This window comes from Platichthys flesus, chromosome 1 (genome assembly GCF_949316205.1).
Source record: "Platichthys flesus chromosome 1, fPlaFle2.1, whole genome shotgun sequence".
Taxonomy (NCBI): Eukaryota; Metazoa; Chordata; class Actinopteri; order Pleuronectiformes; family Pleuronectidae; genus Platichthys; species Platichthys flesus.
The window spans coordinates 29,443,058-29,461,384 of NC_084945.1; the positions used below are offsets into that span (position 1 = coordinate 29,443,058).

At 41.0% G+C, this 18,327-nt stretch overlaps 1 protein-coding gene across 1 annotated transcript in view; it reads right to left on the bottom strand.

The window, feature by feature from the left end:
- LOC133955895 (ADAMTS-like protein 3) overlaps positions 1 to 18,327 on the bottom strand; it is a 232,242-nt gene that overhangs the window by 3,789 nt on the left and 210,126 nt on the right. The window contains exons 18-22 of the mRNA XM_062390903.1: positions 14,520 to 14,730; positions 14,233 to 14,412; positions 11,566 to 11,719; positions 3,646 to 4,374; positions 2,563 to 2,803 (exon numbers count right to left, since the gene is read on the bottom strand). Of these exons, the coding sequence (XP_062246887.1) occupies positions 2,563 to 2,803; positions 3,646 to 4,374; positions 11,566 to 11,719; positions 14,233 to 14,412; positions 14,520 to 14,730 (1,515 nt within the window). The remainder of the gene's footprint in view (positions 1 to 2,562; positions 2,804 to 3,645; positions 4,375 to 11,565; positions 11,720 to 14,232; positions 14,413 to 14,519; positions 14,731 to 18,327) is intronic.

Consider the following 18,327-nt stretch of genomic DNA (forward strand, 5'->3'; position numbering starts at 1 on the left):
AGATGAAGAAGTTCCTTCAAGGTTGATATCACATTCAAGAAGCCAAAAACATGATATTTGGAGTCACGGTGACATTTACCTTTGACTGCCAAATTGTAATCAGGTCATCCTTGATTCAAAGTGAACGTTTGTGCCAGATGCAATGACATCCTTTTGGTCATTCCCAGCATCAAATGTCATGTTACCTTAACTTTTTTTAACTTCAACCAACAAAATCTTTGAGTCAAATTACATGTTTGTACAATATTTGAAGACATTGAGACATTGAGGGACTCTCTAGCTGATCTTAACATATCATATTCAAGAAAAACAGAAAACATAATTTGTGAGGCCAACAAGATCTTGACCCTGACCCCAAAATTATAACCAGATCGTTTTCAGGATATTGTGTTCACGCGAATGGGACGGATGGACAAACAGACAAAATGCCTGCAGCCACTGGCTGTCCCCACATAGGAAGGATTTTTTTTTTTTTGCTGTTTTCCCTCAATTATAATACAGAGCTAAACATTTTGTTCTCAAATGACTTGAACAAACCTCAGTAAATCCTTATGAAGTTATTTTAGGTCAGACTTAGCACATGTTGTGGAGAACCATCATACTTAGTTCACTCCACAGCTCCATGTAGCAAAGGACACATGCAGAATATTGTGTTTACAGCCCAAATGTCCTGTAAATGCCATTCCAGTGTCGGTCTCACTTTGGCTTTGAGTTAGTGTCTTTCTTCCTGGGGAGACAATTGAAAAAAATACAAAAAGACCCAAGTCATACAATCAAAATCTCATGACAGCAATTTATGTTTTCTGGGCTAATAAAAACTAAAATAAAATACTCCTACAGGGTAGTCCTTCTTCCAAAGTGTCAATTTGTCTTAAAAAAACATCTTGGAGTAGATTACTGATTAGGTACAAATTATTATTTGAGGGATCACTGATCAGTTTGATATGAGGAATTGTTGTCTGTAAGCTGCGCGTTCCTTTTCTAAAGTTTAGGATTTGTTTGCGCAAGATGTTTTGGGCAAAAGCACTACCATCTGACATCAGATCGCTTACCAAAGAGAAGCTGTTTGAGCTATCACATTAGAGAGGCTAGTCTTATATATATGATTAATAAACAAATGATGCCCTTGACGAATGTTTTTAAAATGTAAATTCCTCTTGAGTGTCCAACCCCTGCTCTAACTCTATTTTTTGGTTACAAAAAAAGGGAAATTAGTTGTCTGTCTCCATCAAATATCCGATCAATCAATTTAATATAGTGGATTCACTAAAGATACGTCCACATAATGTTGAGACCAGCTGAGCGACAAAGCAGGAGAGAAAATGAATTAGGCTTCACATGTCCTGAGTTTGTCTCTGGAGCGAATGTAATGAAACCATCAGGTTGTCTTTTTTGTCTGAAGTGCTTTATAATGCCTCTATTTATTCAACTGGCACTATGAGGCCAGGTCATTTTTCTAGAAAAGGTGCATTTAGTTAAATAAAAACAGGAAACCGCTTTGACCGCGGATTAAATAACTGTCTCTCATACCGGCTCAGTTCACTTGGTGTGGAGCCCAGAAAAGAGTTGCTGTTTCTTTTAGGTTTAATTCTTGCTTTAATTTAAAGCAAGAAAACATTAAAGGGGACATATTATGAAAAATCCACTTTTGTAGTGGTTCTACACGTATACTTGGGTAACTGGCATGTCTACCGTCCCAAAAGCTCTGGAAAAAACAACTCCCGCCATTTGTTGTGGTTCCTCTATGTCAGAAACCATACGCTAGAGTGCGTCGAATGGGATTACGACTGAAATAAACCTCATAATCACACCATGCCCATGTAGGGAGTCTCGCTACATGGCCTTGGACGAGCGAGCTAACGCTAGCCGGCCGATGGAGCCCGGCTAGCGTTAGCTCGCTGCTGCTACCCGTCATACATTTTAGTGGCCGTATAAACAAGGGACCCCCGGGACACCTCTAAACGTTGACTCAACAGTTTGGAAGGATGCTGATGCTGCACCAGCTCAAGCTCCCACTGCTCCCACTGCGGGGCTGCACTGGGGAGCTGGGGCTCTCTCAGCCAGGCTCACCGGGGGTGAGGGGGGCGGGTGACTCAAAACAGGTCAATCTGAGGAGGGCTGTTTTAGACAGGTTAAAAAGGTGCTGCTTTAAATGATCCTTGTGGTATTTTGAGCAAACTATGTTAGAGACATTTCATTAAGACCCCAAGGAACCATATCAACTGTGGTAAAATGGGCATAATATGTCAGTGACAGTCCTCTTGTCTGTATGAATCACCAAATCTACATGAAAACACATGATGTTGAAAATATGCGCTCAAGTAAGGATGATAGGGGTAAAAGATGTGGTGGAATTTCTCACGTGTGAGTGATGCAGTGGTTGTTTCATCGAAGGCATTTCACACAAATCCACCATGGGTAACTAATTTAATTTAGCTATGTTCTGTTTTGATTTTACTACTTTAACAAAACGCACTTAAAGCATTTTGGTGTCAGCTGAATTATCAGGTCTAGAAAGTTAAAAATGTATTTCATTGGTCAGAGCAAACACTACCATGTTACCTGTCAGTGAACTGCAGCAGAGCTCCATCCTTGGTCCAGTTAATTTTGGGAGGCGGGCTGCCCTCTACAGGACAAAGGATGGTCAGCGATCGGGTAGCATTGGTGAGGAGGGCACTATGTCCAATGGTGACGTTGATGTTCTTCTGTAAAGCCAGTGGAAGGCGCTGTTGCTGCCTGATGATTCGTGGTGTGTTCACAAGAATGCCGAGTGAAGAGCGCTCTGACCAGTTGGGCAGAATATCTACGGGAAAAGGTCATATCCAAACACACATTTTCAATTACTGAATCCGAGACCAGATTATTGGCCAGGAGAGGAATTGTCTTTTATCACAAGTTATCCATTTATCTGTAAATAGATTCAAAAGCTCTGTTTGTAAACTAACCCTAACCCATGCACAGAATGATTTGTCCCTTTTCAGGTGGGGCAGTGGAGTTAAAGAGGCCACAGTCTGAAATAGAGGGGCACTCAGAGAGCCCAGCCTAACGAAAGGAAGAGAAAAGAAAGACTGGCATCCTGTCAATCAAATATACTCCAAACACAATTAGTTTCTTCCTTAAAAAGTGTACTAAATATCGACAAAAAATAATCCATCATCTTTACCACCATCATAACAGAAAGGATGACAACAATTCCCGCTCACACCTACAATCAATTTAGAGTATCCATTTAACCTAACTGCAATCTGCAAATTTAAGGACAGAGGAAGGGAAGAAGACCCAGGGAGAACAACCAAATACAGAAAGAATCGGTGAGAGTTTTAATATTTCACCTACATTACCTGTAAACCATATGATGGCCTGATTTGGGATTACATGTCCGATTTACTGTATAAACCGTTATAATCTGAGGACGATACAGTTTGTCATCATCTGGCCATATCAAAATATGCAACTGATATGCAGAAATAAACCAACATAAATAAGGTTGTAAAGTGCTCACCCACACTACAATTACATGTAATGTAATTTAATGCTTTATAAAAAGTTTTATATCATTATTATTTAAATCAATATAATTAGATGGAAGCCACAGAAAGGTGGCGTAAAAAGAGACTTTAATGTTAAACACACTCTGCCATCTACCTTTAGCCTGCACTTCTCCCTCTGTAATCCGTGTCCAGAGCTGGGCAGCAGACATGTGGGTCAGCAGTGAGGAAATGAGCTCTGAAGCTTGCTCCTGCTGTATCTCTCCTCTGTCAGCCTGCAGGGTTATATAAATCAGCCTCTCCTTCAACCACGGCTGCAGCGAAACTTCCTGGACACCAAGGGGCAAAAGAAATACACTGACGGGCCTGTATGGATTCAAGGTTGAGTAGTGACTGTGGCAACTAGGCAACATTTCCTCCCTGTTGGGACCAGGAGTGGTAGTAGACAGTCTCCCAGGTTTCATGCTGTCACCACCTATCAGATGAAGAGTGAAGATATCTGAGGCTGGTCCAGTGACACATTTGTATGCCCCAGTGTCCTCTGTTGTCACAAAGTGAATCTTTAGAGAGCCCGACTTGGTGATGCCCAGGCGTTTGGAGATGGGTATGGGGCTTCCGTCTTTCAACCAGCGGATGTATGCTTTGGGAAACTTTCTGACAGGGCATTTGATGACCAGGGAGGTGTTAGGTAGAAGGTAGGCATGGCCACCAACAGTCAAATGGATGCGTTTCTCCTTGTGGGTCTGGATGTAGATGTGGTGCTTACTCATTAGCATAGGACACCATTTAACCCCACTCTTATAGCCCCGGGCCTTTATTGGATGTCCCACTTGGTTCTTCATTGGAACCTTCTGAGTGTCTTTGGGTCTCCAATCTTTGCTCTGTTCTGTTAGAGTAAATAAAGAAAGAGAGGGTCATTTTTTTGTGCAAAGGTCTGTATTTGTATTGACAGAGAAGTCCTTAACAACAGAAAAACAAGCCTCCTTCCCGGTTACCTCTAAAATATCAAACATACTTTGTAAACCAAAGTTAATAGAGGTAAGTTAAATAAACGTATCGAAGTTGTAAAAAATGTAAATGCACTTTGAGAATGCCCCCTGAGAGGTTAAGAAAAAGCTTTTCATGTCACTAAGTAAGACACTTTATCTCATCTTATTAAATTTGTTGTTGCTTTTATATGCAGTTACATGCTCAACAAACAAGATACACTTTAGTCAACTCTAGAGCTGTGATCTCATGCAACAGCATGCATTGTTTCCTCATCTGAATCAGATTTCCTAATGTCATTTAACATGGTTAGAGTTGGGGGGAGGGGGAAGATTAGGGGCAAAACAGAATAGTCAATCAGCAACATTTTTGTGTGTGTGTGTCCCACCTGTAACTGACAGCCGCTATTCAGAATCACTTTGATTGTTGAATTTGAGGGTCTTAGTCTTAATTTGTGGAAGAATAATAAAACATTTTGGATTCAGTTTGCAAAGTGTTTGTGTGTAAAATGTTTAATCAGGTGGTGGATAAAAAAATGGGATTGCGAAAAATACGTGTATAAACCCACTATACTGAATATTATTCAAGACTGTAGTTATTTTTTTCAGTTCACCAGTCAATTCTCTCCTTTCTAAGAAAGGGTTATAGTCACACTCAATATTTGTATTATTTTATTTATAAGTAGGCTAGAAAACGAATACAGTGCACCTCTCTGGTGTACTTCTCCCACAAAAAAATTGGATTTTGGCTCTTGTAAATCCCATCTGTATTATGTATTAAAACACTTGTTTTTCACACAGAGAATTCCCTGAAAAAGTCACATTCAATTAAAATGAGAGCTTGCGAGATTTTGACTAAGACTATGAGAAAATGCAAACAAGACCTTACAAATTCCCTCCTGTGGAATAACTGGACTAAATGTGAAATGCAAAATACATCGGACATCACTAACTAAAATACAATTTTTTGAGATAGGGTCTGGGGTAAGTTACATAATTTAAATATGGTTTGAAAGGCCATGGTGATTATTGCTCGATGGATAGGCCTACTGAGCACCGACATCATAAGTCTGCCAGTAGAGTGGACACTTACCTCCTTTTACCTGAAGAGTTTTATTGAGATAAAGAAGGTTGAGCAAGGTGAGACAGCAGTGAAGTATTATACTGAGCAGAATTTACAATAGTAGGCCAATTCAATTTGTAAAATATTGAGTTCAGTATTCTCCTTTTCTATACTTCTATCCTGTGAGGGTAAGGACTTATGCCACTTGTTCTTTCAACTACAAGGCTGGAGCTGCTACTGACAGAAAGTGTTAGTATTGTTTTGTATACATCACTGGTAGTTCAGTCGTGCCTGATAAGAGTCAATCTGGATGCAAACGTGGGCATCTGCATCATTGTTTACAGCTCCACCCCTGAACCTTTAAAACTAAAATGAGACCAGAAAAGCTTTCAAAAGGGGCAAAATATGAAAAATAATAATAATAAAGTAATTGGATGCCAGGCGTAAACATAACACATGTTATTTGTTGTCAAGTGTGGAAGTAGTCAGGGAGAGAGGTGAAAACCATGGCTCTTTTCTCACCAGTGCTCAACCATACAGCATTATACCATCTTAGCTCTGACCCGGCCTTCACCTCAATCCTAATTAGCCAATAGCGTTTGTGAGAAAGAGCACGGAGCAGCAGCTGGAGAGAACATTTCATGAAATACACTTGGACTGTGACTCTCAGGAGTCATTGCACTCTTGCAAGGTATTGCAAGGTATTCAATCTGTAAATGTGTTTTACAGTCTGTGTCCCAGCTGCGGTGAGCTAGAGGAACTCCTGCAGCATTATGAATGAAGATAATTTTGGCTGGTTTTCTCTATGGGAACCTTTTGTCATCTAATGATTCATGTAAAAAGAGAGAACAGGATCTGTTGATAAGTTGTTAAAGTGAGACCCTGTGATGAGGTGGATACATTGAGTACTGCCCCAGGGGTAATCACCTTCCTCCCATATACGCATACAGTACCAACACTATCCCTGTGGGAATGTATAATATTATAGAGGCCTGATATCACTGAGAACAAGCCAATAGCTGTGGATTGAGAGGACTAAATCTAGGAGTGAGTTTTAAGAAAGATTCACTCTACTGTGTATCTGTCATTTTAGATTTAGTGCAACAAGTTTAAACTTGAGTAGGCAACTTTATCATTTGTAAGAGAAGGTGCCTCCAAAATCTGGTTCTAAATGGAGACTTTTCTAAATAAGCCAATAATTATAACGTTTGGGAGATTAGCAGATCTGTGTATCTTTAGTCAGTAGCTCTGAGCGCTCCCATCAGACGGATTTTAGTTTCAGGGAACCAGAGATAGTGTGAATGATGACACCAGCCACACAGTTCGCCCTATGACTGTTCAATTGTAATTTCTACAGTATTAGCCAAGTTCTCTGTAGCCATGCTGCCTTATTAGATGTGGAGACAATATCATTACTCCATTATTATAGGAGTACTCTGTAACCATTGCTGCATTATTACATTAGTAATCTATAGCCTTTACAACATTCTTAGATCAGGGTTTTTCCTGCATAGAAAATTATGCTGCTTCCGCCACCCTACAATATTCTAGTACGGTGTAAAAGCACTTATAGTGCCACGAATTGGGTACCTCCTGTATGATAGTCCTGGAACTTAAGGGGAAGGTAACGGTGCACACACACGCCCAGTGCAAATGTTAGAGACACAGAGAGAAGCAGTTAATTACTGACAGAACCGGTATAAAATATAAAATATAACTTTTTTAAGCCCAAACATGTATGAAAAGACCTGTTAACACTATAAGCCGACTTGTACATGGCTCCCTGGCTGTGCGACCTCTGGTTTGGGCATTGGAATTGTCTAGGGTCCCTGGGTCTGTGCCCTGGCTCCTTGTGCTGGAGCCGTGCATAATGGCTTCCTGCGTGTCTGCCCCAGGCCTGGAACAAAAAAAAAACCATTCCCCAGTCTGATGACTCAGTACCACCCCGCATAATTTTTGGCCAGGAAAAAACGAGATGAGTGCTCAGTACTTATGGATCAGATCATATTGTTCCTTGAGCTCGGACTTCCTTCGAACTTAACAGAACTAAAATGGGCCACAAACACTAACATGTTCACAGAAGTGTGCACCAGCCCACCATGCGTCTCACCACCATGCGTTTGTTTGTGAATCTGAATACTTCTGAATTGACAGGGGCAAGTCTGCTCTCTGTATTTTGCCATGCCTCTATTTCTCCATATAACGACATCCGTTTGTCCTTAAGAGAGCAGTGTGCTGAACAGTTGAGGATAAGAGAGACGGCCCCAGAAGGTTAAAAACGCAAGAATCTCACAACAGCAGGAAAGGAAACAATTGCTTTATTAATGTTTTAAAATTAATCCTGAGCTCAATAACTGAGGAGGTGAATGCTGTGTCCTGCACAGAGCTGAGCACTAGAGCTGTGGACAATTCTCCTGGATGCATCGTGACGTGGACATAGACCGTGCTGAATTATTATAACACTGCTGCTTCAGGACACAGGCACATTAAAGGTCCGGTTGTCCTGTGTCAGAGTCTCTGTCAGTCTGCTTCAATCACACTCCCCCTCTGACCTGACAATACAGGGGGGGAGTGGAAGTGTTGAGTCCACAAAGCACTTTGGGAGTTTTAGGGAACAGTGGACCTCCATCATTTGTGCATAAGCCAACCCAGTCTCATCAGAAAACGTTCAGGGGCAATGTTGGTCCACTTGGAACGACGTTACCATCTCACGATCTGGCCCTGTCAGATTGTGAGATGGTAACATTTTGTCCGCCCATTGTTTTGCATTGGCGTGTTCTCACGTCACGTGACTCCCAAGTTCCCGTCTGCGGAGAGGAAAACATGGCGGAGATTCCTTGTTTTTTCAAATAAAAATATAGTTTTTTAACTTAGTTTGGGCATAAAAATACATTCTGACACCATTTCTAGCGAGAAATGCGCTTCTTCAGCCAGTTCATGCTTATGAAAAATATTTTAATAGTTATCACGAATGTTTTTATCGTTGCTTTGATAGTAATTATGACGCTGCCATAACACAAGGTCGTAGTGTGCTGTTTAAATCACCGTCCCTGCGTGGTGTCGTTCAGTGATCGTGAATGTTATTCATGTTATATAATATTAATATTTGAGGCTAGATTACACCTCTAATGCTAGGGATCCTGCGAGTCTGTTCATAGCGAGGCGGACCCGAATGCGCCACGGACCGAGTGCTCGAGCGGACATGACGTGTGGCTCTCGTAAAAAACGTTTTAGTAAACATCCGGTCACTTTAACTCAGCACTGCGTAATAACCACGGAGCGCATGGAAGACGACAAAACCACGAATTAGCCCATTAGATAGTTTTACACGATACAGTGCAGGGTGCAGGGTGAAAGGCCCACTGTAGGGCCTTTACTTTACATTAATTGTAAGTTTTGAGAGCTTCCCTATTTTGGGTTTCTATTTAATCTGATTTCGTTTTCTCAAATTAAGGAGGGTTTATGATTTAACTTTGATTCATGAATGCTTTAGATTAACAAGGATTGTATTTGTCTACCATTACTCCACAATATCAGATCAATTTGGTTAATATATAGTATGCAATATGACCATAATGTTTTCATGTTAGGGAGTTGCGATTCATTTTATAAAACAATTGCTATGTTCTGTTTTTTAATCAAGGAGGATCCAAGTGAAGCTACAGGAGTTTCATAATATACCAAATAGAATTTTTTATTAAATCCCCAAAATACGCTGGGTGAAATACAAGTTCACACTGAAAGAATTTTGATCAATCATGATTCCCTGCTGTGATTGTTCAACTGGGAAAACAACTTTTTCCACAGGAAGGCAAGTCAATTTGATTGGAAGGAATCATACATGCTTACATCAAATGTATGCAGTATTATCATTTAAGATTGCTTGTGCATTGAAATAATTTTTTTTTGTCTTTGAATTTCAGGGTGATGCAATCATAAACTTTTTCAGTGGACATTGCTGGTCTCGTTGAAAACCTTGCACGCTGTGGATTGGTTCATTATATGTGAGGATCTCAAGACTGCGGCTCTGGGAATGTCACAACAAACTTTTGTTAGCATGCCTGAACATCGCACAAAAGTCTTAGGCCGGTGAGTATAAAATGGAAGTAATTACCCACTGCTTGCAATATGATTTCCATATATTTAGTTTAATATAGTGTTTGACACTCTGAGACCGCTCCATTGGGCTGTGATTATGGGGCGTGTTTCAACTGACCAGGAAATAAAATTCCTCTTCGCTCAATTGGATAGACCTACAACCAATCAGAGCAGCGTAGTATGTGACGTATGTTAAGCAACGCATTGTGAGTTATTAACTAACGCTGGGTTCACACCGGACGCTTTAGTGATGCCGAAGCGACGCTTCAGCGCAGCGCCAAGCCTTAAATAACAGCTGGCTCCCATCCACTCCCATGTTAAAACTTTGTGCGGGTCACACCGGAGGCTGAAGCACCGCGCTGCGCCAAGGCTGCCTCGCACCGTGCAGCGATCGTCTATTTTTTGCGCTTGACACCAGTGTATCGCACCAGGAAACACACTGAAAAACGATTTTAAACTATATTGATGACATATTTTGTATGATATAAATGATCAAATATGCATCCCATACTTTGAAGTCCCCTTCTGTTGTCCTGGAGTTTTAATTTGACCAATGACATTATTAAATGTCCCCCTCTGCCCATCCACTACAGCCACACAAGCAGTGATACAGATAAAAAGAGAGAGGGGGGGGGGGGGGGGGGGGGCTACATATTCTCCACATAGGCTTGAGTGGAGAACACCTAATTTACCCCCGACACCCGACATTTAATGGAGCAAACAGCGAAGTTCTTCAACATGGATGACATTAAATTAATAATTGGAGTGGAGAAGTACAGTGAGTTGTATGATCCTCATATAAAGACAACACCAAGAAAGACAAATGTTGGGACGCTGTTGCTTAATGTTTGAGCAACAAGTAAGTATATGCTTTTAATCTACTGGATCAATGGGTGATATTATTAGCGCTGCCTGGCGGTTCAGCGTCGCTTCAGTGTCCGGTGTGAACAGCCAAGCGCTGGCGCGATGTCTTCTAAAACAGACTCAATGGCAGCATCTACACATCTCAGCTCTCCAGCGGCAGGCATGTTTGTTGAAAACGAATTCAACCCAAGGGCACTTTGATGACGTGGTTGATTACGTTACCGTTGATCATCTGTCCATCATCGTATAAAGCCCGCCCTGACAATCTGATTGGTCCGGATGATTTCGAACCGGGCATAATTTCTCCCCAACGGAGCGCCCCAGACCGAACTTCCCGACCTCAAATGTTGTGGGCGGGGCTAAATTCGTCTTGCATCCAGGCTAGAGATATGCGGGGATACCATGCTAAATGCATTACTGGAATAGACTCATGCCAGATTTGAAGTTGAGGGGCTGTGCAGGTGCAGCATTCAGTGTCCTGTGTGCAAACCCCACAAGTTGGCTTTTGTAGTGGATGGGATCTGAAAAATATACAGCTTTAAGAGCCAACGCGCCTGTCGCCTGTCTCAAGAAATACATGTGCAAAGTTTCCTCTGTTATGTATAATGATGACCCCCATCAAACATAATGTTAGCAATATTTACACCTTTTAATTTATACTGTTTATTTCTGTCTACATGTGTGAATTTGCCGTCATTAGTTTCAGAAAAGAGCGATGATGTACCGGTCAGGCGGTGTACACGCACAGACTCTGGAAAGCCAGACCAGCCCCACAGTCATAGGAAGTGTGTTTAAATTCAATTCATTGCTTATCAACTATGCTTCTAAATGTTCAATGAAGTCGTGGGTATGTGCACTGTCAATACCAAATCTTATCTTCATTCACAACTATTTTATTTTACACAGTCAACCCACATCAGCTCTAAGGTTATTGCAACCATATTGCCAAATAAACCAAAAATACCTGTTTAAATGAATATCAGTCATAAATAACATGCCTTTCTTAGTATAATCAACCCCAACAAAGAGGACAAACATATGATTAAGTGTTTGTATGAACTCTTACTGGGACAGGCCATCATGCGGCAGGCTCGCACAAGACGTGGGGAGGGTAATCCTGAGCACAGCTCCCTGTCCAGTGTCACCTGGTGGCCCACGGCTGTCAACTGGCTACATCGTTGCTCCCTCAGCTGGATCCCCAGCCCACAGGACACTGAGCACTGCAGAGTAAAAGAAAGTTGAAATAAATGGGAATGTTTTTTTGCAATCTCACCACTTGATGACACAATCCTTCACAGTGAATTATTATTATTAATGGCACAGGACATACATTGAACACTGCATAACTGTTCAGTATTCAAGTGAAAAATTCTTCAGGGTAGAAATTGTATGTACACATATTGACTAACGTATAAATGTTGACAAATCTAACATTGGGCAAATTGAAATAGAACATAACCTTAAATAATCAGTTTGAGTTAGTTACTACTGTAATGACAAATATATGCTATAGATTGCAGCAGTGAATTGATTGCCCAATCAAAATAACTTAATGGTGCCTGAATGAATTTTCACCAAACTTGGTGTAAGTATTTGTGGGCATGGAGGTGGCTCAGTGAGCACCTCCAGGGGAGCCAGGGAGAGGTGATAGCACAGCTGAGACCAGTTTGCACCCCAGCTCTCCCTGGATTCAAAAGGCAGCAGTGGAGCTGCCAGAAACACATGGGAAGGAGACACAAATGCAGAGACAGATCTAAATCTGAGCTGAGCAAGACACCTGAAAAGGTTATGTGTGGGACAATTTATGTTAAGATATGTTTTATTTATACCACACATGCACAACACACTCATGCAATGGTAGGTAAATGTATCCTCTGCATTTAACCCAGCAGTGGAGCAGTGAGCGACCATGTACGGCGCACCGGGGAGCAGATGTTGGGGGAGTAAGGTGCCTTGCTCAGGGGCACTAGACAGGGTAGGGAGAATTCTCTTGGATTTTTTGACAGATCAATCCAGGTTCGTCTTTTGTTGTCTCTCCGTGGAGTCGAACCAGACACGAACCAGAGACCTTTTCTACCCATAGTCCAAGTTTCTGCCACTAGACCTTGAGTCAGATTTATTTTTGCTCCTTTATAAAAGTACACTGAGAAGCGACCTGTTTGTCTCTGGCTGTGTTTGTTAGACCCCAGTTGCATCGTCAATTGCCACAGTATTACTCGGAGGTGTTTCTCCAGATGATTAACTTTTAGACCAGATTTGCAAAGTGGGTCTGGAGGACAACATCCCTGAAGTGAAAAATGTTGCGTGAAAGTGCACAGCAGAAAATATTGACTTGAAGCCGAATCCTGCCTGGCAAATAAATTTAAATTATTTTTTTTAAAGGACACCGATGCGAATTCTGCTGGTGGTTAATCTAAAAGACAGACAATGCAGTGTGGTTGTGGGGAGAGAGGATGAGCGAGGCAAAGATCACCCACCCCCCTCTTCTTTTTGATTCCATTTGGTTTAAAAGAACTTTAGATCCTGCTATTTTGGGCAGCACATGTTTTAGTAGCAACACAGATTCTCTCTCTGCACATGTAGCACTCTCTCACATGGGGGGTGGGGGAATAGCTGCGAGGTGATTGCAGAATTGACAGGTTATCAGGGGAGGATCATTTGTTGGTCAATTTGATGGCTTCCCCCTCATCCCCCTTCAGGTCGCCAAATGATCACAACTGTAGAGAAGTGTTTGTTGCCAGAGCCAAGTATGCTATGTGTTTTTTGTGAAAGACACAGAATATCACTGAAATTCATCAATTTAACATGAACTGACAGTGGACAATTGGAAGGCTTTCATACATTCAAACCCTCCCTAATTACTAATTAGACCATTTGTCTGGATGAATGCATGGTCAAGTACGAAAGCAGCACAAGAATAATATATTCCTTGTCCTAATAGAACAGGACAATTGAAGCTTTGTGATACATTGACTAATGAGAGCTATATGGAAAACTTATTTCCAGGTAGGAACCCACTTACACACACACATCATCTCTAGGCAAGCCATTGTTAAACTCTTCATGGTGGACTCTCACTGAAGATTCATGTCAGTGGTAAGTTTCATGCTCCTTGGTTTTACGATAAAATGGCTATTGCAAAATATCTGTGTATTAACTATAGTTGCTCTAAGAATAGGAAACATTCATGGTTTAAAAGTAGCCATGGAGAATTGTAAAAAATACTGAAACTGTCATGAAGATTTTGGAAGCAATCAATGGAATCCAGTAATGCTCTCCCAATTCATCCCTCCCAGTTCTCCTGTCATTGCAGCTATATCACAAGTACTCAGGTTGTCTTTGGAATCCCTTCTTGTAAAAAACTGATACTTAATATACAAACACATTTTTTTTAGGACTGTGATTTCTTCTTGGTGAAGTGTCACTTCAGGTCTCTATAAGTTAACACAGTTCATTCATAAAAAAAAATATTGTTCATTGTTGCAAATACTTTGTCTAAAATCTTCTTGCAAACCATGCCTTCTTTGTCCAGCAGTTTATACTCATAATGGTATGCAGTGCTGATAGGATATGACAGTACACGCTGCTTTGGGCTTTTGGCTCTTCTCTCCTTCAAAGGTTAACACTGACAAGAAAGTTTGGTATCGTCAATGACAAAAGTTTGCAACCCAGAGTACACTAAAGTTCTTTAAAAAAGGGTTTATTTGGCCCCATGCAACCAAACGGTACTCACCTTTCCCCATTCTCCTCCAGCCGTGTAGTGCAGACAGTCAGTGTTGCTGCAACCTCTCTCCATGGCAGGTTTTGGGCCCTGGCAGGATCTGTCTCCCAACCTCCTAAAGGCCCCTGTGGACAACAGCTGCTTACAGTAAACCTTTTGCATCTGGACACCCCCACCACATGACTGGGAGCACTGGGAACCAAAAGAAGAAAGAAGTAGGAAAGAGGTTTTATTATATGCAGTCAAATACGATGGACACACACACACACACACACACACAAATACACAAAAGTCAATACCAGCTGCCAGGGTTCAGCCTCCCAGGTTGGGGGACAGTCAAACTGGTTGCACGGTTGCAGAATGGCAGGTTTGAATTCCCTGCACTCCTCCTCAGAAACAGTCAGAATATCCTGCTGGTCGATGGACAACAGACGCATGCAAAACACGCTCCTGGTCTGTATTCCAACGCCGCAGGAGGCAGAGCAACTGGTCCATGCCGTCACCTCCCATCTGCAGTGAGAGATAATACAAAAAGTCCACTAACCACTTCTAAATATTAGGAACATGGAATTGGTGTTGGCTAGTTACTCTTCATGACACATCATAATATCTTACACCATTATAAGTTACTAATTAGAATAGTGATTAGAAAACTCAAATGTTGTAAAAAAAGAGATTGGTAGAATATATATTTCTCAAAACTTCTTTGCCCTGTGAAATGTCTTTCTTCTGGCCTCCTACACACAGTGTGTGGGAGAGATGATGCACAGATCTCCCTGGGCTTGTAATGGAATGCTCTCGATTGCTTCATGTCCAGTGAAAAAAAACAAGAGGGCTATGACAATGTGCATTACGAATCATCAGCAGGTGAGGGGATAGAGACCAACACACGTAGTATTCTCTCCATTAATAAGGAATTAAAGTTTGTTTCAATGTGCTACTGAATTTAAGCGCTCCTCTGTGAGCTTTGGATTTATGTGTAAAATGATTACATTTAATTATTATAATTTCCATTGGATAAATGGAAAATGTCATTAATTCACCTGCATTAGCATATATGTTATTCGATATTATATGTCTGTCACTGTAGTAACTGAAAACAAGCATTGGTTTATTGAAATCTCAACAATGTTATTACAATGACATCCCCTGCAAAACCTTTTGTTGTGTTTACATCGATGACTAATGGTGAATGATGTAACAGCTTCTTGAAGGGCTGTCCCAATTAGTATGGTAGGATTTCAACCACTACCCCACGTACCTCTGTTTCAAGGGACAAGATATGTCTCTAAAACAAGGGGTAGGGGGAGGGGCTGAAATGGCATTGGGCCTAAGGGTTTCATAGTGCTGAAATTGTATATGCACATTTTGAACAAACTCATGAGAGAGAAAAGTTTAGTCTCTGGCCATTAACAGGTGATGACATGTTAAGCTGCATGTTGTCTTTTAACCGCTGGCTGTCGAGGTGGTGTCCTGTAAATAGTGTGGGCTTTGTAGATAATTGGCAAACTTTTTGAAGGAAACCTGGTCTTTGTAGGAGAGACGGCGTTCATCCCACTTGGGATAGGGCAACTCCCTTATCTAGGAATATTACCCAGTCTATTACATGACAACCCAGAGTTGGGACCAGGAAGCAGAGCTGCAGTGCTAAACACTTCTCTGCGCTCCCTCTGGATCAGTCACAAAACCCCATAGAGCAGGGGTTTTCAACTCGTTTTGTCCCAGGGACCACCATTCTGACTAGAAAGTAATCTGCGGCCCACTGATGGGCCTATGCGCGCATGCCTACATGTGTGTGTGTGTGTGTGTGTGTGTGTGTGTGTATGTGTGTGTGTGTGTGTGTGCGCGTGCGTGGATAGAAGGAACTTTTAACATTTGGTTTTCCATGTTGGTTTTATTTAAAAACCTCAAACAAATCTACAAAAATGTGTCATATGAATATGTCAAAGTAATGCAGAATATGTCACAAATGATAATCATACAATATCACACAAACAATTGAGGCCTACTTAAGTTCAACCTCACGATCACCAGCAGCAAATCCCACCTACTGCGTGAGTAGTGCTTCTGTGTGTGTGTCTAGAGCTCTCAACCAGCGAATTGTTACTCAACCAGCGAACACGGTAAAGTTGACTTTTATTGCAATTAATTGTTTTGGATATTATGCCAATTTATTTTTCTTTTTACAAAGTATTTGTTTTTCGCTCTTTTGTTTTATTTAATATTTTCATTATTAATCCTGCCCTTTTGAGCCTTCTTTTTGGGAAAATAAAATTTCCCATCATACAAACTACATCTCAAAGACCTCCTGAGAGTTTTTTTACCTAGCTCAACAGCTCTTCTACATCTACCTTTAACACACATGCACAGGGGAAAACTACTGGCAGAGTCTAGCCCAGTGGCGCTTCAGCAACCGTGTTGAAAATCTCATAGACTAGAAGAGTAGTGTTAAAGCATATAAGAAGGCCCTCCACAAATTTAGAGCTGCCTACTATTCAAAATTAATAGAAGAGAATAAAAACAACCCCAGGTTTCTCTTCAGCACTGTAGCCAGGCTGACAGAGAGTCACACCTCCACCGAACCCAGTATTCCTCGTTACCCAAATACCAATATCTTTATGAACTTTTTAATGATAAAATTTGAACTATTAGACATAAAATCAACCATCTCCTTCCCTCAATTGGCATTAATACCCTACCAACAATGGAAATCTCAGAAACGGCTGAGGATCATACCTATAAGTTAGACAGCTTCTCTCTGATCACCCGTGATCAGATTACCAAATTAATCTCAGGTTCTAAACCAACAACCTGTATCTTAGATCCCATTCCTACAATATTACTTAAATAAATAAATTCTGCCCCTAACTGATAGTTTGTTACTGAACACAATCAATTTGTTATTATGATCAGGTTATGTACCACAGTCCTTTAAAATAGCAGTAATCAAACCCCTTCTCAAAAAAACAGTTTTAGCTAACTATAGACCAATATCTACTCTCCCCTTCATGTCAAAAATCTAAGAAAAAGTTGTAGCCAATAAGCTGTTTGAGTTTCTCCAGGAAAATAATATATACGAAGACTTTCAGTCTGGGTTTAGAGCCAATCACAGCACAGAGACAGCCTTGGAAAAAGTCACTAATGACCTTCTAATAGCTTCAGATCAGGGACTTGTGTCTGTCCTCGTTCTGTTAGATATCAGTGCAGGATTCAACACAATTGACCATCACATTTTATTACAGAGACTAGAACAGTAAATTAGCATGAAAGTAACGGCACTAAACTGGTCTAAATCTTGTTTTTCTGATCGCTTCAAATTAGTGCAAATTAATGATGAGTGTTGGGACATGGTTTTTGCGCAAACCACAGGCCTCCTCTCAGTCAAACTTGTAACAAACAAGCCGCATGTGCTGGAGTGGACTCAATCCCCCAAGATGCTACAGGTTCCATTGATCTTAGAAAGTCAAGGAACTCAGCCTCCCAGAGGATGTAACAGGATGCTGCATGTCCTGGGGTCTGGGCAATGTCACACAAAGGTGTCAAGAACCACCAGGGTCAACTCCTATTGGTCACTTTGGTCCAAGACCTGTGAGGTCACCGGGGCCAATATAAGGAGAGGTCTCCCAGTTAAACTTGTCAATAAAACCTGAACAAAGTAATAAATTAACTAAACTTCGAGCATGTCTCAAGGACATAAAAACCTGGATGACCCGCATTTTTCTCTTATTTAACTCAGCTAAAACGGAGGTTATAATACTTGGCCCTAAACACCTTAGAGATACATTATCTCAGTGGTTCTCAACCTTTTTTCAGTGACACACCCCCTTTGAAGAAAAAATTCTGCCAAGTACCCCCTAACCAGCGCAAAGCATTTTTGGTTGAAAGAAAGATGTAATGTGATTTATTAAGCCTTGTAACTAGACACATTCAAATTTATACTCCATCAATGTCCATAACATTGCTCATTTGTAGTGGTCTCTCTTGAACTATTTTGAAATAAAAAGATATAAAAATAACTAAAGACTTTTATTATTATCTCAATATAAATAAAGATTTGTGCACCTCAAAATAATCATCAACTTAAGTGACCTCTTTTGGGATCATAAT